The 22,489-nt window shown below is 37.2% G+C and overlaps 1 protein-coding gene and 1 long non-coding RNA gene across 2 annotated transcripts; both read left to right on the forward strand.

The window, feature by feature from the left end:
* The first annotated feature begins 5,052 nt into the window (after positions 1–5,052).
* LOC148843819 (uncharacterized) lies at positions 5,053–6,379 on the forward strand. The gene is made up of 4 exons (XM_088958799.1): positions 5,053–5,183; positions 5,270–5,403; positions 5,483–5,761; positions 5,978–6,379. The coding sequence occupies exons 1-4, from the start codon at positions 5,166–5,168 to the stop codon at positions 6,027–6,029; spliced, it is 483 nt and encodes a 160-aa protein (XP_088814925.1). The 5' UTR covers positions 5,053–5,165; the 3' UTR covers positions 6,030–6,379.
* Positions 6,380–9,628: 3,249 nt separating this feature from the next.
* Positions 9,629–21,290, forward strand: LOC148843820 (uncharacterized). Its single transcript, XR_016103532.1, has 2 exons — positions 9,629–10,535; positions 20,805–21,290. It is a non-coding gene; the product is annotated as an uncharacterized LOC148843820 (long non-coding RNA).
* The last annotated feature ends 1,199 nt before the right edge of the window (positions 21,291–22,489 follow it).

The following is a 22,489-nucleotide window of genomic DNA, read 5'->3' on the forward strand; positions in this document are numbered from 1 at the left end:
AAGGGCTTGTGCTATAATTGCAACGACAAATTCGGCCTAGGCCATAAGTGTAAGGACCAACAAGCTTTTGCAGACTAATGATTCAAACAATGAAGAGAATCTACAATGGGCACAAGACCCATTAAAGAAAGGAAGACGCTAGTAACTTGATGGTTATGGGGACCCTGAAATATCACTACAAGCCCTAATTGGTCAAAAGACCCTTCAAACTATGCAGGCAAATGGATTGCTCCTGGGCCGGCCCATATCGGTGCTCATTGATAGTGGAAGCACCCTAAATTTTGTGACACAACTATTAGCTTGGCAGTTAGGACTGGCCATTCACTAACCATACCTCCCCCTTTGCTATTCGTGTACCAACGGACAATGAATCTATTGTGAGCGGGTTTGCCCGAACCCGAACTTAAACTTACAGGGCAAATATCCCTTCAATTCTCAAGTGCAGATGTAGTTTTGGGGGTCCAATGGTTGTGCCAGTTGGGCCCTGTGGTATGTGATTGGGAAGCCTTGACGATGGACTTTATGATCCAAGGGGAACACCACCACCTATAGGGCATTTCACTAGAACCTCCTCGGTATGAGAGCTTGTAGTCCTTGTTCAAGGTCAGGCTAAGGTCTCAACAACCCACTGATCAAAAATATTTACAACTACAACAAGTCCTCTTCCAGTATTCGGATGTATTCAAGGAGCCTAAAAGCCTTCCCCCAACCTGACCCCAAGACTAGGAGTGGCCACGAGCCGATCTCTTCACGAACTATTCGAGCTTGGTTTGGCTCGGTTCTAATCAAGCTTCGAGTCGAGTTCGAGCCCAATTTACAATCTCGATTAATAAACGAGCCAAGCTCGAGCCTAATAGAGCTTAGCTCATGAGGCTCGCAAGCTGAACCAAACTCGAGCTCGAGCCTTGTCCTACCTTGGCGAGTTGAGCTCAAGCCTCGTACTATTCAATTCGGCTTGGCTCGGCTCGAATCAACCCCTACCCAGGACCACCGAATTCCCACTATTATCGGATCCCATCCAGCAGATGTACGCCCTTACAGATACCTCCAGTTCCAAAAGGAGGAGATAGAGAAGATTGTCTCTGAACTCTTAGACAAACAACACATCTAGCCCAGCAAAAGCCCTTATTCCTCCCACGTCCACTTGATCAAAAAGAAAAGTGGAGCATGGAGATTTTGTGTAGACTATATAGAACATTAAACAACATCACCATCAAGGATCGCTTTCCCATCCCACTCGTTGACGAACTTATAGATGAGTTAAGGGGAGTGAGTATGTTCTCCAAGTTAGATCTGAGATCAGGGTACCACCAAATAAGGTCCATCCTGATGATGTTCCCAAAATGGCTTTTCAGACCCACTATGGTTATTATGAGTTCCTTGGGCTGACAAATGCTCCTTCGACGTTTCAGGCTGTGATGAATGAAGTGTTTAGACCCCACCTTTGGAAGTTTATTCTGGTCTTCCTTGATGATATCTGATATACAATTCAGATTGGCCCATTCACCTCCAGCATTTATCCACCACCTTGGACCTTCTGAGGCAACATCACTTCTTTGTTAAGGCATCCAAGTCTAGCTTTGGATAGAACCAGATTGGTTATTTGGGTCACATCGTTACTGATGATAAATTGGCCCCTACCCAAGACACAAAAGGGTCTGCGGGGATTTTTGGGACTTACTGGCTACTATCACAGATTCATAAGAGATGGATCTGCTCCTCACATATGGTGCCTCACACGCACATCTTATCATGCATGGAACATCTCTCATGCACGGTGGATGTGCATGTGAGGCGTTCAAGTGTGAGGAGCAGATCCCATTCTGATTCATAAAGGGATATGGGTTGTTAGCAGCCCCACTTATGACTTACCAAATTACTCCACAAGGACTCCGTTGAGTGGGCTTTACAGGCCCAACAAGCTTTTGATAAATTAAAACAAGCCATCACTTCTCTAGCATTGGTCTTGCCAGATTTCTCAAAGGTGTTTGTAATTGAGTGTGATGCATCCGGGACTGGATTGGGTGCCATCCTAATGCAAGAGGGTCAGCCCTTGGCCTTGTCTCCTCAGGCTCAGGCTAAATCAATCTACGAAAAGGAGTTACTAGCTATTGTCTCTTAGGAGGACATTTTGGCATATTGCAAACTTACCGCCGGCTAGCAGCCTAGTTCTATTGGCCTTGAATGAAGAAGAAAATCCGAGAATACGTGGCTTCTTGCAGGGTTTGCCAACAGCAAAAATATGAAGCTCAAGCTCCCGCTAGGCAGAACCCTAACACAATGAAATCAAGCGAGAGAAAAACAACTAGTGCTTTCCTTGTAGATATTGTATAAGAGCAAGTTAACTAGAGTCATTTTGTTAAAAAAACCCATAAGTTTCAATAATTTTAGAGGTGAAAAAAGTTGAGAAGTCTTGAGCTTATGCGGTCTCACCCATCTATTGTAGACCTCTTCATTGAGATGAGTATCTATAGAGAAACTTTAGCAACTAAATAGTTTGAGCTTTGTATTATTATATCTACCTATTTAAGGCTTCTCTTCTTGTAAACTTCCTTGAGCTAAAAATAGTATTATCTTTAAGCAAGTAGATTTTTATGTTTTGAATACCATTAAAGTCTTGTTGGCACCTCTATTAAGCCCAACTACAAGGTCTTGCTGGCACCCAAACGTCCTACTGGTTAGGTCTTATTGGCACCCGTAAAGTTCAACTGGTTTAAGTTTTGTAAACACCCATGAAGTCCTACTAGTTGTTAAGGCTTTGGCACCTAGGATGTCCAACTAGTTAGTGGAAATCCTTGGTAGTAGTTTGAGGTAGAAGACATGGGTAGGTTTGGTTAAGCCTTTATAAAAATCTTGTGCATTTTATAAGTTTTATTTTAAAGTTTTGTAGTTTATTTATTTACTAACACTACTAACATTCTCTCGTAATTGCAATAACTTGAATTATTGAGATCTTGCAAATTAAACATTGCACATATTTTGTTTTTTCTTTCTTTAAATATGCAAAATACAAGATCATTTAGTGCAGCTATTGAGCTACTAACCCTACTAACATTTACTAACTAAACTAACTCCTTGGTTCAAAATCTAGGGATTTGTTTCTTACTAACATCTTCTAACCGCTAACCATTTATTCTAACTGCTCTATGTTTACGTTTACATTTGCAATTGTTTATCTTTATTGTTCATTTATTATTCAACTATATTTATTGTTTATCTTTATTGTTCATTTATCTTTATTGAGTAATTGGTCCTTATCTCAACTACCTTCTTATAGCTGGTCCTTTTCTCAATTACCCATTAGTATGGTCCTCTCTCTTTAGCTGTTAATCCAAGCACATACCACCACTGCAACTGCCATTTAAATTTTAGTCTATTTACTATCACTACCATTTCTACAGTGTTTATTTTGAGTGTTTTATATTTGATTGATATATTGCATTTCACCTGCTATCATCTTGTTAGTGGTTTATTTGTTCTTATTGTTTATTTCTCTTTAACTATTAACCCTTGCAGCTCATGTTATTATATTGTCTATCTATTCTTTAGCTACAACTCTTGTTTCAACAGTTAGGTTAATCATTGAGACTAACATCTTGATTAAGTGGTACTAAATTGACTAAGCCTTTATTCTATTGTATTTTGATTTTGATTATCAAGAAGAGTTAGTTTCAGTTTTATTTGAGCTTGACTTGTTCATAGTCAAATTTTTAAAACTCTACCCAATTCATCTCCCCTCTTACCACTATCGGTCCCAACAAGGGAGTCAATCCTTAGGTTACCAAACTTTTAGAAACATAGGCCCTTCATTGGTCTCTAAGATTGTGTGATAAACTAAGGTAGGTCTGAGATAAGCCCTTATAGTGGGAATGCAACTAATTACATCAAGTCCTATGAAAATTTAAACAAGCTTGAAAGTTCTTGAACTTGATTTTTTTTTTATTTTCACCATTTGAGAGGATCTTTCTTCTCTTAGACAATACTTGGTCCATTTAAGAAAACACAGTAGATGTCTACAAAATCATACTCTAAACACATTAGTACTTTCAATGAATTTATTATCATCAAAATCCATAATACCAACATTAGTTTGATAGAATTCTCCCATGGATTGGCTTGAAACATATATTTATAATTTCCTTTCTAATTAATGTTATTTTTCTTTTATCAATCAGAAAATCTATTTGGGAATGTCCTAAGTTTCTTTCTAACTTGATTTTGCTTAACAAAACTCACATTAAAGCCTATGGAGCTGCTTCTTTGGGCTTCTCTTCTCCCCAAGACTGATTTGGGTATTGTCCTTTTTGGCTTCACCTGTGTTAGATTTAAACTGTGGTGGTTTTCGTAGGAGGGTTGGTTAGTTTGTTTTCTTGTTTTGTTTTGTTTTTGTTGCAAGTGAGACCAGCTTCAGTCAGTGCAATGTGCTTTATTTCATGCGAAGATATTTTCAATGCAAGACTACAGGAGACTATACAAAGGGTGAGGGCATGGACTAGCACTGACTAAAGCCGATCTTGTTGTAAGCGTGTTGCTTTTCTTTTGCTTTGCTTGTTTTTCTTTCCATAGTACTTGTCTTAGCTAAGTTTGGGAGTGCTTATTTAAATGAGCACTTATTTTAAGCCGGAATATACCAATAAACATTTATTTGTATTTTGAAAATAAATCTGAAATAACTGCTTATTCGATAAATCCAAAATTTGGGCTTATTTTATAATTGTTTTTTTATTTCCTTTTTGCCCTATCTTGACCCGCCATACCATTTTAAAAAATGCCTACAAAACCCCTGTTTATCTCTAAACGCTCATTAGTGTTTTTAAATAAACACTTATTTTTTAAATAATCATTCCCAAACGTTTATTCTTAACAAAATTGCTTTTTTTTACCCAAAAAAAAACACTCGTACGTTATTCCCACTCATGGCTCACTGCTGCTTCCAGACCGTTCCAAAATATTCGAATCCATCTTTTATCCTCCACGTGTCCGGAAGCTTCTGTCTGGCCCCACTTTCTCAGCCACCAACTCCCTTTATATATTCATTACTGGATATGTAGAGTTCAGGCATCTAGTTTCAGGCTTCCAACTTTTGCTTGATTTTACACAATTTCGTTTCAGTTCTGTTAAGGCTTATTAGCATCTTCACTCTGCAGATATCTTCTCCATCGATCATGGTTTCAAGGGCGACGGTAAGATCCTATCTACAGTGACTACACCGTCGATTTAGATGACTTCTTATCTTTGAGCAGTTGTCTGATCATCATACATGATGTAGGGTTATTGGAGATCAATGTTGAGTTGGATTGGAGGGCACCGTCCTTTCGCCTCGTGGACCACGCCAACGATGAAGCCTTTCGCACCACCGTCCGATGCTGCTCTCTCCCAAGCTCTGCACTCCAAGACAAGCAGGTTAGTTTAGTTGTTGCCTACTGTTATCGTTGTCGTGTTGACCGGAAGTGATATATTCTGTTTGTACGTTGGAGATTAGGCAGGTGAAAGGGGATTTGGTTGTGTACGTAGCGTTGGGGATGATAATGTTATCGGTGTCTCTGGGGCTTTACACAGCAAAACATGAGCTTCTGTACTCGCCGACGGTGTACGTGAGGAAGAAGAAGAGGGAGACTCTACCGGAGTTAGAAGATCCCGATCATGTGGTGGATGAGGCTGATAAATTCGTCAAAAAGTCTCTGTTCAGGAAGGTGGCCCACATCCAGGATGATAAGGAGGAGACCATCCCTAATCCCATCAGGGGAGACCCATTTAACAGGTACGTTGGATGTTCTAGCACCGGGTTTTTGTTAGATTGACGATGACTGTCAGTGGAAGCATAGACGACGGTAATTATTAATGGGTCCCACCACCATCCGGGTAAAATTCACTCTCGTATGTGGCGAACGGACGGCTGGGATCAATGCTGTAGGAGATTTGTTGTGGTTCTTCATTTGGTTGATCTAACGATTATTAATGTTGTGCTTTAACGCAGCCCACGAAGGGTGGAGACTCTGAAGTCGATTGGTGTGGAGCCCAGCTTGTAAATTATGTACATAGTTGTATTTGGACACATGGTGTAAACTGTAAATGGCGCAAGTGTAGCATACGGCGAGTTAGTGGTCCATTTGGGCGTTGTTTCAAGGAGTAGCATAGATACGACGTTGTAAGCTCTTTTTGTAAGGATGGTAAAACAAATCAAATATCATTTGTATAAATTAATTATAAATAGTGTATGGTTGAGCTGTGAACAATCAGTTCAGAAGCCCCCGTGAATTGAGGTAGCGGTTGTGGTCATCAGTGTTTTATTATTATTATTATTATTATTTGTAATTAGCAGTAAAGGCTGTTTAGGTGATGTTTGGCATGAATGTTGATTTTTGCTTATCGATTTTTTTTTAAATTATGTTAGATATCATATTTGGTAGATTCGGGTTGATAATTTTTATATTAAAGTTATTATTTAATGTGATGTTAGATATCATGTGATTCTCTGAAACAGATAGTAATAGAAATTAAAAAGAAAAATTGATTTTTGAAAAGGGTTGATTTCAAAAATCGATTTTTTACCAATTTTCTGAAAATCACAAAAATCAGCAAATCGAACAGAAATTTTAGCATCTATTCCTCTAGAACTATGTGGCATCAATATCTCAGTAAGCTTTAGCAAATCGACGTCGATATCATTAACAGAGAAGTTGCTGTTTTAATATTATTCGCAGTGAACGCTATTTTTGGTCATGAGTGGCAAAGGCTCTGCTAATCGTCTAATATGAAAAAGTGGCTCAGTATCAGTTCATTTTTCGCTAGTGCGTATGGTCATTGAATCAAACGTTGTACCTATGTCTGGCTTTATAAAGAGATCTTAGGGTCCGTTTCGTTTCCAGTTCCTATAATTTGTTTGATTCAGACAGGAATAGAAATAAAAATCGTAATTAATAAGGATGGGATTTTTAATCCCTAAGGGATGGGCAGGGAATGGCCATTCGCTCAAATGGGGAATGCCATTCGAACAAGAATGAAAGTAGGATTTTGATTCTATTTCACCAAACAGTTAGAAACTGGAATGTCCAATTCCGATTTTGATTTCCAGGGGTTTTACCTTGTATGGGTTTTCTTAACTTTTCCTTCCTTACAGCCTTAAAGTTTTTGATCAATTCCACCTTGGGCTAAATGATTCGTGTTTCTGTGGGCATGCTGAAAAGTCCAATTGGCCAGTGATCTAGCAATGTAACAGATATCCGGATAACACAAGACAAAGCAGAAACATCAAGGAATAAATTAAAGTTATTGAGAACCTTTGGCCTCTCTTCTTGGATACCAAATAAACAAGGGAACTAATAGATCCATGACCATGTCTGCTTTTCTCAAAGCTTGAAAACTCAATTGAAGTTAGTTATCTTCATAAAAACTTACCCGAGTAAGCACATTTACCCATGATTTTATTTTTTATTTCTCAAATAAATAAGACAATAGCTATTTTAGCCATAAAAAGTTATTATTAAAAAAAGGCAATTTTGTCTCATTCAAAGTGTTGACAACTTTTTCCCAGGTGAGAAAATTATTTATCCACCTAGAAATGGGTATTACTTAAAAAAATTTTCATAAACCTCACATAAATCTAAACAAAATGAGTATGCTGGTCAATGAGAACCAAAATCCCATTGACCAACTTCCCCCCTCCCAAAATCCAGAAAATGAATAAGCCCTTAGAAGCAACATAGTTCATTCAATCAAAGGCATAGTGAAATATGGCAGCCTTGAAAGATGGACAAACCACTTGGGGTTTCTTTTACTGGGATGGGAGGGAAAAATCTCTCACCAATGCAAGGCATGAAGGACATGGATCCCAAAACATCATATAGCTTAAAGGAAAATATTAAAACATTTTGAGCACAGTAGAATGATCATGTTTAAAGGCTTTCTTGCATGTTGAATATGCGTTTGGATAATCAATGCAAAAGTAACATTGTCCTTTTGCTCACGTTTGGAAAATACCCAATTGATGTAAAATCTTCATCCCTCTTTTCTTTTTACAAACTACTCAGTACAAAGCTTGAAGGCTGTTGGTGAGATGGCAAGAGGTTCTGAGGCCCTGCCTGTGCAACCGATGTGGCAACAGGAGCTACTATTTGCTTGTGTTCTAACCGGGAGTGTGTGCCTGCATTTTGGGTATAAGGAAGGAAATGATGCAAGCTAGGTGCTCATCTCCCTTCTAGATGACAATGAAGAAATGGTTTGACAATCATTTCTTTTCAGCCCAAGAAAAAAATCAGCCCTACGCAAGCACCTACCTCCACATCTCATTAACGCCATCTCCACATTTGAGGTTCTAATAGCTTATATGTGGCGATGTCACACAATAGCACCTAAGCCAAATCTTGATCAAACCATCAATTCGATCACCGTTGTCAATGCACAAGACAAATATCTACCACCTTCGCCGGCACTCTTGTTCAACAACATTTTGATTTCTATATCTAATCATCTATCTTTTTTTATTTTTTGTGTTTGGGTCGGCTTGCTCTCTCATGGTAGAGTTGAGAAAAAGGTTTATAAGTTTTCCCTAAGAAAACCCAAAACTGAAACCCCTAATCATAATCTGTTAGTCTCTGTGTGCCTGAGGAATGCCGCCCAACTCAAAATCCGCAAAAGGCCTCAAAGCCTTGCTGTAGAACCTTGAATCCATTAGTATGTGAGCAATATTTCGTTTGACTAGCACTTTATAAATATGGCTTCGGATGGCTGAACGGAGAAGCAACGACACCGGCAAAGAAACACCACCATGGGGTTGAGACGGAGCAGGAAGAAGATGGAGAAGTAAGAGATGTTATAAGCGGGAGTATTTACTTCGATGGAGAAACAAAGAGATTTTATATTGATTTTTTCGATGTTCTTTTCACATCGATTATCGATGTAAAAGTCTTTCAAAAGAGACGTTTTACATCGATCTTCGTTGGTGTTTTACATTCCGTCCAAACAATTGTAAAACTGGACTGGAGGGTAATATTACACCAGTCCAACATTTACATCGCTTCCAAACGCAGCCTTGATAAAATTAAACAGTGACCACCCCTTCACCGGGAGTTAAGTTTGGGGTTAGAAAAACCTGATTACCATGCTTAGATAGTTAGATGCACACAAGACTTTGTAAAGGTTTAAAATTAAAATCTAAATATATAGAACAATATGTATAACACTAAAATATAATAACTAATTAAACTTGCAAATATATAAATTTCAGAACTCGATTTTTGCTCAGTTCGTTGTTTGTACCCCCAATTCACCCTAAACACCCGATCAGACTCATCTGACATCTCCGAAACACCCAAAAGCCTAAAAAACCTGAATTTCACCCCAAGAATCCTCAGATCCATTATTAAACCTACTCAATACCTATCCGATGGCCCCAATCAACCCCCACTTACACCTCAACCATTAGACCCAAGATCTCTCAAAACACTTATCCATAAAATTTCAATTCAAGATTCCCCTACTTACCCCCTCATCAAACAAAGATTCCATTTTGACCTCCCTCATTAGTCTAAACACTTAAAACCTAGATTACATTGATCTTGACACAGCAGAACCTATCTGACCACACCTTTAGACTCAAGACACACCAAATGCCCATGAAGTTTCAATCCGTACATTCCCTCACTTGTCCCTCTATCAAACCCTACATTCCATTCACCCAAATTCCAAATCGACACCTCCAAAAACTCACTTTCATCACCTCTCTCATTTTCTCTTTCCCTTCATAGTTCTTTCTAATCACTCGAATCCACCCGAAATACTGTTTATTATAGACAGAGCAGAACCGAACGGAGCTTGACGCCTTTGCAGTTGTGCATCTCCAGCGTCGTCCCTACGAAATCCGGCTGCCGCTCCTTCTCTCTCCTTCTCTCCTTCTGTACTCTCTCTCTCTGTACCCTTCATCTGTACCGCCGAACGACGTCTCTGGCCTGCTTCCCACCACTGCCACTCACCGCATCCGTTCCGGTCATCAATCACCGCACCCGCATCATCTTCTTCGTTCCAGTCATAATTTCTATGTGAATAAAAGGATTCACCGCCTCTGCCATTAAAAGCTTCACACGCAGCTGACGGGAGAAACTCACTCGCATCATCTTCTTGGCGTTTCCCTGTCGTATTCAGCATTCAGCATTGTTGCTCAAGGATAAATCACCCGTTAGAAAGCTCTTCTGAAATTTGGTCAACATCCAACCAGAACCTAGAGTCCCAATCCGTGGCGGAAAACTTGAGTGTTGATCAACTGGAGCATTATCTCCTGCAACCGAATCTGGTGCACCACTTGACCATCGTCATCGAGGAGTAACACAGGCCGAAATCCCAGCTCAGATTCACAGCCACTTGAGCAAGTTTGAACATAATAGCCATCATCAGAGGTAGTGTTCTTCTCGGTCTTAGGCGAAAATCATACCAATACCTTTTTGGCTTGCAGGCTTTAGTACCGTTCTCCATCAGTGAAGAAGGTTAGACGCGAATCTCAGATCCCCCTGTCACAGCAACCGCGTTCAGGCCAACATCAGGTGAGATAAGCTCAGCCTGTGTTATTTTCTTGCTATTCTGACTTCTTTCTTAATTGTGTTTGCCTGATTTGCCGCAATGGATTGTGTTTCTCGTTTTCTTATTAATGTGATGTTTATATGGGTTTCATGATTTTCTGCTTTTGGTTTTTAAACGTTAATTTGTCTTGGGCTTTCAGGTGGTTATCATTAATTCTGTTCATTCTGTTTATTGAAATTTAACATCCTTAAATAGAATAGTCAAAGATGATGACTGCTAGTACCTCATTTCATTGTTATCCGCTGTTCTATGGTTTTATCAATTGATGTTTATAATCACTGCAATGTGTACATTATATGCTTATTATTCTCTTTTAGTTTAATATTAGATTGTGTATTCGTGCTTGTCAGCATCCCATGTCGGCCCATCTATTGGACTCGGGAGAGGGGTGCCTAATCCCTTCCCTCTCCCATTCGAGATCTATTCAGACTGGTTTAACCAGTGTCTTGGATTATTGGAATCACTATTAGACCAAAATCATTTTGATACTATCCTCGGGGGTCTCATCATCTCTATTTCCTAATTTGATGGATGACAACTCCATTTTCAATCCAAGTGACAAGTGAACCTGATTTTTCCAACGCTCACAATAACATAATAAAGGGTTTAGAATTGTCCAGACAACACACACTACTTTGATTATACTACTCCCCTATAATTTTTGTGCTATTTCCATTCTCTTGATAATGTTTATAAATAAGGATGCTTATTTAGCAAAAAAGGGTCTTTGATTTTAGATTCTTTGGACTAATGGAAAGGGTGAATGGTAGTCAGACAGAGTGAAGGCTCTACTTTCTAGACTCTAGAACCCAAAGAAAATGGCTTAAGCCCCCTCTTGGTGTAAGGCCATGGAGGTGGTCTATATACCCTGAAAATCTGAAGAATTGGCTAGCTAAACCAATGGAGAGAAAATACGAGAAGGGGAAATAGGAGTTGGCCAGACTCTTGAAGGGGCTGCCTATATACCTTCTGGGATCAGGCCACCGTAACATGTCGGAGATGGAATTCTGGCAAGAGGGGAGAAAATAGTTGCTGGTTGTGAAAAGAATGGAGAGGACGATGAGAGCGGAGAGGAGAGAGAAAATGACTCTCAATGTGAGTAATGGGTAAATGTCCTTTGAAATGGGATAGAAGTCCCTATTATGGAGTTCAGGGTTGCAATCCAAAAGTTTTTTGAGCTAGACCACTTTTCCTTTCTAATTTTGTCCTTGGAATGTTCCCTTATTTAATGAACATGTTCAATTATCCTTCTAGAATACTCAAATGCTTTGTTCCTACTTGAATATTCTAGCATTAATCACATGCTTATTTATTTTCTAGAGTGCTCGACACTTAGACCTTCAATTAATTGATCTAAAAAGAGGTCTGGTCTGACCCGGTTCAGCCCAAGTCAACCGGGTCCACATACTTACGCAATACCATCCTCTTCCACTTGGTAGATAGTGTCTTTAGCAATAACATTAGATGGAACATGATGAAGATTCCTCTGCTGTATTTCATTTTATGGAAGGAAAGAAAAAAAAAGGATTTTCTTTCTTTTATTCAAACTGTCATTGTATATTAACAAAATTTTGTAGGATTCAAATCTTCCTATACTTTCAGCCTCTCTTTTTATTTGCTCAAAGGATCATGGACTACTCTGATCTAAAATTGCATTTGATATATCATGGACTACTTTTAAAACCTTGGCTTTTAAAATCCTCTTTGTATTTCTGGATCTACGTTTACCACTATCTACTTTTTTTAAGTATAATTGTCATTTGAAAGCAGCTTACACTATTGGACATCTTATTATGTGCTAGGTAAATTTATGAACAATCAATGAATTCATAAAATGTAATATTCCATAACTGAAAGGGCCATTGATCTCAAATATCCTATGTGAAACAAACCATTCTAGTCCAAATGTAAGCAAGCTCCATCTTCTCTGAAGACGATTACTTGATAGGGTTCGGATGTAGTAGGCATGTTACGTAAGCACAACGAGTGAGCACATAATAGTTATGTGAACATATCTCAATTAATGTGCCTTTCATTCAAACGTTTTTGCTCTATTAGATAGAAATTATCCATTATTTTATATTTTTGTCAAAATAATTAAAAATAAAAAACAATGAAAAAGGAAAACATAAATGAATCCCAACTTCCAACATGTTTAGGTTTTCCTCTTTCATTGTTTTTATTTTTAATTATTTTGACAAAAATAATAAAATAATGGATAATTTTTGTCTAATGGAACAAAAACGTTTGGATGAAAGACACATTAACCGGGACATGTGTCGCACAGCTATTACGTACTCACTCATTATGCTTACCTAATGTGCCTATTACATCTAGACCCTACATGATAAACCTAATAACAATATACTTTGACTTTGACTGAGATCTCATTTAGGCTTGATTATCGATTCCTTTCAAACTGATCCTTTGAGGGAAAGTTAAATTCTCCAATTTCAGGCAACATAGCCATGCGATTCCTTCTATGTATGATTACTATAGGACTTGAAATATGAGATTAGAGCTTTCATAGCTTTGGTAAAATTGCAATCATCAAAACACATTCCAAGAGTACCTTGTTTTACTTGATGAATGGATGGCCTAAGGTCTATTTAAAAAGAAAGCCATCATCCCGAATAAACGCAACTTATTTTTTTTCATCATAAGTAGGGTAGTTGCAAGACCACTCATTTTCCTATTCAATTACCATATTGGTATAAATGGGTGATTCAAATATGATGGTGTGTAATTTGGCAGCTCTCACTTGGCAAATGATTCGGACGCTAAGTTGGAAATTTTTCTCGTTAGAGGCCGAGGCTGGGCCGAGCTGAGTTGTTATGCAAAAGAGAGAGTTAGAGTGTCCAGTCTGCTTTTATCCGGGGAGGGTACTCCGATGCTTAAGTCAGTGAATATTTTTTTAGAAAGCTAAGGAGTTTAGAGAATGCGAGAGTTTAATCATGCATACCTTCTCTGAGGAGAATGGTGCCTTTATATAGGTGTGAGGGATTAGAGACCTTTTGTAATGGGTCATACATTCCGGAAGAGTTGGTTCCATTAAGTTGGGAGAGAGTATTTACGTCCGATCGATCTTGATGTGGGTGATGCGAGTAGGCCGGCCTAATGGTCAAGCATTAATACTCCGGAGAATTCGGTCTAGTAATGGTTCTATATAATAGGTCTGTGAGCACGCCTTGCAGGTCATTGGCCATATTCTTCTTAGCTCAACCAATCCTTAGAAGAGGTTGCTCTTTGTTCAGAAACCCTTTAGGTCGGCCAAGCCGAGGTACTTTAGGTCGGCCCTAGGCGAGGTGCTACTAGCCAACCTGATGAGGTGATTTGTTTACTCAGTACCAAGGTGTTACTTGCATGCTACATGTCGTAATGTTATTCGGATGACCAAATTATCCCTCATGAAAATCCCTTAAGCTCAATTTTGAAGGAGTACAAACATGAATATGCACAGTGAAAATATATACAAAATAATACAAAATACTAGATTTTGCACTCTACATATTTGTATTTGTACTCCTTCCGAACTGAGCCTTAGATGTTTTATTTTTTATTTTATTTTGAAATCCTCACAATCAGAGAATTTAAGGCTATGCTTAGTTTGAACAAAAGGATGGGAAGGGTAAGGGAAAGAAGGGAAGGGAAGGGAAAAGAAAAAAATTTCCCATCCATTATTTGGTTAACTCATGAAAAAGGTAGGGAAAACTAATTTTCCCTTGTTTGATAAGGCAAGGAAAACGTTTGGAAATTAATAATCAAATTTTGATGAAAAATAATGGGACAATTATATATAAAATACTCAATGACCAACACATAGCCAAAACATGAGGGACAACAATAAGAAAGCTAAAATAAACAATGTGGGCCCTACATCAATTATACATGAAAGATATGCCCATCGTTATCCATTTATTCAAACTAATCTCCATTCCAAAGGGACAAAGAGAAAATGTATGTCAAAATTGTCATGCTTATAATCAATCAAACCAATTGTCCATAGAATGTAGTTCAACCATTAAAAAAATTTACCAAAACTATCATATCAGACTATGAGGTAAAAAGTTAGTTAAGTTAATAGACTCGCATCAATTAAGTATAAAATGACATGATAGCATCAAAAAAGGGCCTCCTAGCTTCATAATCAACCATTTATTCCTTAGTTCCATCATAATTCATAAAATTTCAAGGCATGAAACTGATCCTCTAATAAAAAATTAAATGCCTTCAACAAGAATGAGCTCTTCCAAACTCATAAAATCTCAAAAGAGATCATCTCTATCAAACAATCCATATCCACATTCAATAGCCTTTGCAAGCTTTCCCAAGTTTTCTGCAACCTCTACAAGTTTTCCTTCAATTTCTAGTTCCCTTTCTCCTTTTCCGTTTGATGATGGTGGTGGATCTATTGTTGTTTCTCGTAGTGAAGAATCTCCAATTTCATCATCAATGTCATATGATGGTGTGAGAGCCTAACTATCAGTACCATGAAACACAAATGCTGAAATTGTTTCATGTCTATTCAACTCCCTTGTAGTAAAAGCTTTGCTTCTAGTAACTCAATCATTTTCACAAACAAGTGTCAGATCATCATAGTTATCAATTTTTCCTATGATATTGTCTCTCTTCTAAATGAGACCTTGAAACAGAAGTCCATTCATCACATTAGATAATGATAACAAAAGAAACATAACTCAAGCATTATATAAAATCACATGCCTCAACATAGGAATTCCACACTTCAGGTTCAACGTCTATTGTATGTGTTTGATCACTCTAACTAAAGCCACTTTGATTAAAAATAGTTTTTAAATGTGGCAAAAATTTTTTTATAGTCTACAAGTGATTCTTAATATGATCAATATTACAATTGACATCGAATTTAAAACCGATTACCTTGCAACTTTATAAGCAAGGGCCCTCAAAACTCTTATTGACCTTGTTCCCAAGATGCACTTTCTAGACAAGTGCTTCAATTAGATAGCTGTCCATTTCTAAGGTCCATGTCATATTAGGCTTCTGGCATCATGATTCTTATCCTTCCAAAACTAAGACATAACAAGTACATATTGAACACACAATAAACATGTAATAAACCTAATATAGTAGAAATTGCATATAAAAAAAGTACCACATTCAACAATGATTTTCTAATAGGTGAAACAATAATTGTCTAGTGAGATTTAACAATACCAATATATGTCTAATGTCAATAGTCCTTGTTTACATAACATCATTTTGGAATCATAAAATCACAAAAATCAAATCAGCACCTTCATCAAGAGCATTATAATTCATAATCTTTCTGCATTTTTGTTGTAATTTCTTCTCTTTTGCAAGCTCCTTGTCTCATTACCTCATTCTTACTTAAATGATGTGAAGGTCTTCTTAGTTGTTTCTCATCATCCTCTTCCTTGATTTCAACACCATCTTTATCGCCTTCCTCTAACTCCCTATTTCCTGTTTCGTAGTTGCATTGCCTCATCATGAAGTCATATAGATTCACACCCATCACATGGTTGTGTAAGATACAACAAGAATGTGTTATCTTGTGTTTCAAATGGATAATGTTGCATGGACACAAGGATGGGAAATCTCTTCTTCAACACCACAAATATCTGTTCAATCACATTTCTCAGTGAGGAATGAAGAAGATTAAATAGCCCCTTGGCAGTTTCAAGTTGATGTGAACTCCACGCTTTTAAATGATATCGGGTGTTCTATAGGGCATAATGAAGTCAGCTTTCAATGCGAACCCAACATTCACAAGGTAGAACTTACCTATTGATAAACAACTATTTTAATAACAATACCTATAACAAAAATGGTAATTAGTTGATTTGGGTTAGTACATTCAACCACCTTAAGTTTTTGTTCTCTAGTGAGAGTAGACTCCAACATACGAGAATTTGAGGCTCCACCTTCCAACCTAGGCAAGACATAAGTAAATTTTAAACCAAAGGAACATGTCGCTAGTATGTTTTGGGTAGGATAAGTTGTGTCCTTGACATGGTTCAAAGTATTGATACTAGCCGATATGTCGGTAGGGCATATTGGCCTATATCAGTGCTTTTTTTCTCTATTTTTTTATTTTTTTTAAATCTGGTTCAAAGGGGTCAATTTAAGGCTGGTCTATCCCCTGGACCATTGTCTGACTTGAAACACCCCCTGTAGGAGCGTATTGGGAAGCTCCCAATATCGATACATTGAACCTTGGTCCTTGAAACCTATCAACATCTACAATTAGTACCTTTAAAGGGATATATGTTCCATCAATTGCTCTTACACAATCCTGTCAAACAAAACATTAAAAATGACAGTTGTTACCTTAAAATAAGGCTAACAGTTTGTCTTGTTCCTAATCTCTAGTGCAACTTCACTAGTTGGTTGGATGAGATACCTATCCTCTAGATTTAACACTGCATTAAAAACTTGATTGAAGTAGCAACTCATAGTCTCCCCAAATCGACTAAAATGGAATCCCATGGTTTAGTTTCTCACGTTATGGCCAAGTATGAAGAAACCATGCCACTTTCTCTTCAACAGTATCTTTACTTGAGTCATGTAACCTACCAAACTCATGAAGTGTGTTTACTAGCCTTGCAAATGACTCTATCTACATTCTAAGTTGATTATAGAAATCAATTTCCTTTGTATGGTAAAGGCACCTTAGTAAATCATTTCTTTGTACATCTCAGTTAGTGGATAGTTCTCTATCTATATAATTTAGATATTCGTCTACTAAGGCAATGCATACTACAGCAGCAAAGTAGTGCCAACAATTGCAATCAATGTGAAATCATCCAAGTTATCCATCTAAATCACATTCAGTGATGAAAAAATAAAAATTTTCAACAAAAAATTTAAGGATTAACTTACATCCAATGAAGCATCATTTCAAATAAACTAGATAAGTACCTCAAGAGCTATATTAATTAGGTAAACAAATTACAAGTAGCAACCATGTTGGACTAGAACCTCTCAAGCGGAAGAATCAATTTATATGAATTATAAAGAAAGATATGGATGAAAACAAACAAAAGCAACCTAAAATTTCTACTCAAGACCAAATATGTGGGTTTAACATAGTTTAATAGGACTCCTACATATATGAGTAAGGACAAATACAAAACCCATTGAGGATCAATGGGATAAAAATGAGAACAAATACAAAACATAGCCAAAATCAAGAGCTAGCTTAAGCATTGCTCTCCCAAGACCTTCATACATAGTTTAGTAGGATTCCCACATCTTGTTTTCTCATGCCAATTTTATCAATTTTGTCCTACACTAGATAATTTAGCGAACAATATTGTAAATGTTTCCTTCCTAGGGGTGGCAAATGGGTGGGTTGGGTAAGGGTTGAATACCAACCCACCCATATTGACCCACCAACTCACTATGACCCATCATCAATCCTTGTTAAAGGGTCATAACCCACCCCAACCCTAACCCACCCATATTGACCCACTTGACCCATCCATATTGACCCTTAACCACCCTCACCCATAGTAACACACCTACCCTCACTTATAAATACAAAAATGGGCCAGGATGGCCCGTATACCCAAAATAATAAATTTTGAGAGAATAATCCCTCTCAAAACTATCACCTGACAAAAATGTGTCAGGTCAACCTGTATACCTAAAAATGCAAAAATTGTAGGTAAATGCAGAAAATGCAAAAAAAATACCAAAAAATATAAAAAATACAAAAAGAAATATACAGAAAATTCGGAACACTTGTAAAAGAAATCAGAAAATATGCAAAAAAAAATACAATAAGATTATACGAAATGCATGAAAAACACCAAAAAAATGCAAAAATTATGTAGAAAAGCACCAAAAAATTTACAAAAAAATGTAGAAAATACCAAAAAATATAGAAAAATAAAAAATAAAAAAATGCAAAAAATGCAACACTTTTATAGAAGTGCTTTCACAAAATTACTTTTATGAAAGTACTTCTACAGAAGTACTTCTATCAAAGTGATTTCATAAAAGTACTTTCATAAAAGCATTTTTATGCTTTTATGCTTTCATAAAAGTGCTTTCGTAAAAGTACTTTTATAAAAGTGCATTTCTATAAAAGTACTTTTGTAAAAGTGCTTTTGTAAAAATACTTTTATAAAAGTGATTTTGTGCTTTCACAAAAGTGCTTCCGTAAAAGTACTTTAATAAAAGTGCTTTCATGTAAAAGTTCTTTCATAAAAGTACTTTTATAAAAGTGCTTTTGTGCTTTCATAAATGTGTTTCTAGAAAAGTACTTTTGTGAAAGTACTTTTATAAAAGTGCTTTCGTGTAAAATTACTTGTATAGAAGTGCTTTTGTGTAAAAGTACTTTTATAAAAGTGCTTTCGTAAAAGTCATTTTTATAAAATTGCTTTTGTGAAAGTGTTTTTGTATAAAATTGCATGTAAGCACAAAAGTTAAAAATCTATTTTATTTCACTTTTAATCTTAAAATGAAATGTGGCATGGTGGTTTGGAAGTCTAATGAGATGTGGCCATGATAGGAGGCATGAGTTTGAATCATTGCAACTCCTAATTTTTGAGATCTGGCGAGTATTGATAGAGTTGACTTTGACCCAACCCATCTTGACCCACGCAACCCAATCCATCCTAACTCTAATGGGTACCCTCGACCCAACCCACTCTGACCATTTTCCACTGACCCTAATGGGTTTCTCAACCCATATTGACTCACCAATAGATTGGACGGGTTTGGGTGGGTTCCAAAGTGGGTAGATTGGGTGGGCCAAATGGGTTAGGGTCAAGATTGCCAACCCTATTCCTTCCCACTTGTACCCTCAGATTGGTAATAAAATCTAAATAAGCTCACTTTTCAAATGGCCACCATCACAATATTATCTTCAACCAAATTGGGCCCATCTAGGAACCCATTGGAATAAGAGGATCATTTTGGAAGCTAAGGATCTAATCCTTGTAATCTAGTAGCATAGTCTACTAGGCTCCTCAACTTATTACTATCACAAGGCCTCCTCAATATAGTTCATAGAAACCAAAATGTCTAATATACTAAGTACTTGAGCACAATGAACTACGAAATTCATAATATGAAAGTATGGCGTGTGATTGCAGGGACACAAGTATCTGATCCATTTCTTTGATTATGAAATAGAGAACAAGAAATTCATAATATGGGGTTTTTAAATTTTAACTGCTGAGATCTTGATTTGTGTTGCATTAGTTATGTACGAGCAACCACCTCCCTTTCTAGAGCAGAATTCAAATTTCAGACTTCTTATGTGTGTTACACCAAATACCACCTGCCCTAAATCTATTACTCCAAATTTCAGACTTCTTGATCCATGATACATATACTCAGTGATGACATGACACCTAATGGTCCGTTTGGTTGCCGAGAAAGGATGGGATGGGATGGGATGAGATAGGATGTGATGTAAAGGGAAAATTTTTTTCTCAATCTTGTCACTTGTGTTTGGTTGCTGAGACTAGTTATCCTGTCAAATCTGTTTCCTAGTGTTTGATTGTTGAGCAAATTTTACAGGATTGTTGGATTCATCCTAATTAAAGTGACGACTCACAGTTTCTCCAGATCTACTGAAATGGAATCTCATTGTTCTATTCCTAACATTGTGTGCTAAATTGTGTAGGAATCTAGCAACTTATTCCTCTACAGTACTTTGTAACGTATCATTCAATTAGTCAGTTTCTCGGCTGATGGAGTCCAAGAAGCTCAATAGAGAGAAAAAGTGGTTTCATATATAAGCTATGAAAGAACAAGTTAAGAATAAATGGCCCACACCATTGTGGCTTTGTACCAAAGTGTTTACAGATCTATTTGATGAATCTGCCTAAGAAAAAAATTAAGAATAAATGGCTCACACCATGAAAGAACAAGCAACCATAACTACTGTTCTCCTTTATGCATATACTTACTTTTTTTGTGTGTTGACTTAGTCAATTTGTCTATATCTAGAAAAGAGAGTGTTTAGCAATCTTAATTTCTCAGAACATGTTATGCTTCTTATACTCAGCATATTATAAAATTTTAAGTTACAGAATTTTGCTTTTGTCAATTGCCATAGCTATCTTCAGTGTTGCCATTGATAAAGAGAAGCAAGGTTTGGAAGCCTTTGCTCACAATACTTCAGACTGTTCTGCACTTTTGTAAACATTCACAATTCAAAGCATAATGCCAATTATAGAGGGCTCGCATATTGACATATTCCATTTTCTGTACAGATTTGGAGTGGAAACTCATATATGTTGGGTCGGCAGAGGAGGAGACCTATGATCAATCTGTTGCTAGGCTGACCCACCCGATCCATCAAAGATCAGAGAAGAGGATATCATTGGTTTAACGGTGGTGCTGTTGACTTGTTCTTACCTTGGACAGGAGTTCATTAGAGTGGGATACTATGTGAACAATGACTATGAGGATGAGCATCTGAAAGAGGAACCACCCCCAAGGGTGGTTATTGATCGGGTCCAGAGAAACATCTTTGCTGAGAAACCTCGGGTAACCAAGTTTTTTACTATTTAAGGTAAAGGGGTGAAAAGATTCATATACCTAGTAACAGAGGAATTCAACAATTCTTGTGTACAATTGGTGACAGTTAAGCATACATTTGATTCATATACCCAATCGTGCTTCCAACAGTTTAGCATACATTTGATTAGGAACTTTCATTAAAAATTATTTATTTTGAACACCACATATATTGATTCAATCCTACATGCAGACTATGTAAAGCTTGATTCAAGAAACTACTGCTAAATACAGAGTATTATTGAGAAAATGACACCCAAACCAGCATATACTACTGCTATTCATCATCATTTGCAACAGAGTATTCAATACCCAAATCAGTATATACTACTCCACTACAAAAAATGAAAACCCTTGCATGGGTTGACTGAGATGTAGTACCTTAGTTTGAAAACCCCTTGGGTTCCCTGAGATAATTTGAAACACAACAAAAAATGAAAACAAAAGAAATATAGATATGAGTTCGAGCATTATTGAGAAGAAGACGAATGTATTTGAGACCAAACCTACAATAGACCTAAAACAAATCTACAACACAAGAAATATAACATAGACAAATGTATTCGAAACCAATGCCATCAGATCTAGCGACAACTCTGAAACAAATATATAACACATAGCAGATTTAGAAAAAGCCAGATACCAGATGATAGATTTGGAGCTTCGGCCTTAAAATAAATGCCTTCAATGGTAGATCAGACGTATTTTTGGATCTAGACGATCATAGATGGCTCTAGGCGTTGGGAAAATCTCGTGGGGAGCTCATTCATGAAAATAGGTAAAAATGGTAAAGAAACGAATGAAAAGTGTGAGAGGAACCCAAATATGAGCTTACCTCCGAGAAAGATTGCCGGAGATGGTGCCAGTGAGAATATAGTTGGACGGCGGCTGAGAAGAAGACAACGCTAACTTGCCTCCTTCAATAAAATTTTTGCAGTTGTTTCCTTTCATAGTGGGATCACACCTATTTGGTGAGACCCTGCGCCCTAAAAATTGAGAATTCAGTTCTCATTGCATCTCATCATTTCGCTCAAAACAAACATGGGAAATTAGAAATCTTTGAAGAATATTCTTATTTTCCTATCCCAGTCGCACAAACCAAACAAACTGTAAGGTTAATGCCTTTGTTAGAATGACAGATTATGGTGCACAAGGTAAACAATAGGGTGGCGTTTGGATGCACTTTGAATTCAGATTTCAACGCCATTTTAAATCATTAGGGTCTTTCTAATGTACAATTTCTACCAACTTGACAACATTTCCAACAGGCCAAATCGACATAAACAGCTATCATAGAAATACACAATCATGTTTCTTCGTGTCACTACTCCAAACATAGGTAAGTAAAGGCCTTTCAAGTTTTAACAATAATCATATA

This window comes from Nelumbo lutea, chromosome 8 (genome assembly GCF_056320005.1).
Source record: "Nelumbo lutea isolate HS-2025 chromosome 8, American lotus-T2T, whole genome shotgun sequence".
Taxonomy (NCBI): domain Eukaryota; kingdom Viridiplantae; phylum Streptophyta; class Magnoliopsida; order Proteales; family Nelumbonaceae; genus Nelumbo; species Nelumbo lutea.

Coding starts and splice junctions, on each gene's coding strand:
- LOC148843819 (XM_088958799.1), top strand. Junction 5,404..5,482: donor CTGCACTCCAAGACAAGCAG/GTTAGTTTAGTT, acceptor GTTGGAGATTAG/GCAGGTGAAAGGGGATTTGG. Junction 5,762..5,977: donor AGGGGAGACCCATTTAACAG/GTACGTTGGATG, acceptor GCTTTAACGCAG/CCCACGAAGGGTGGAGACTC.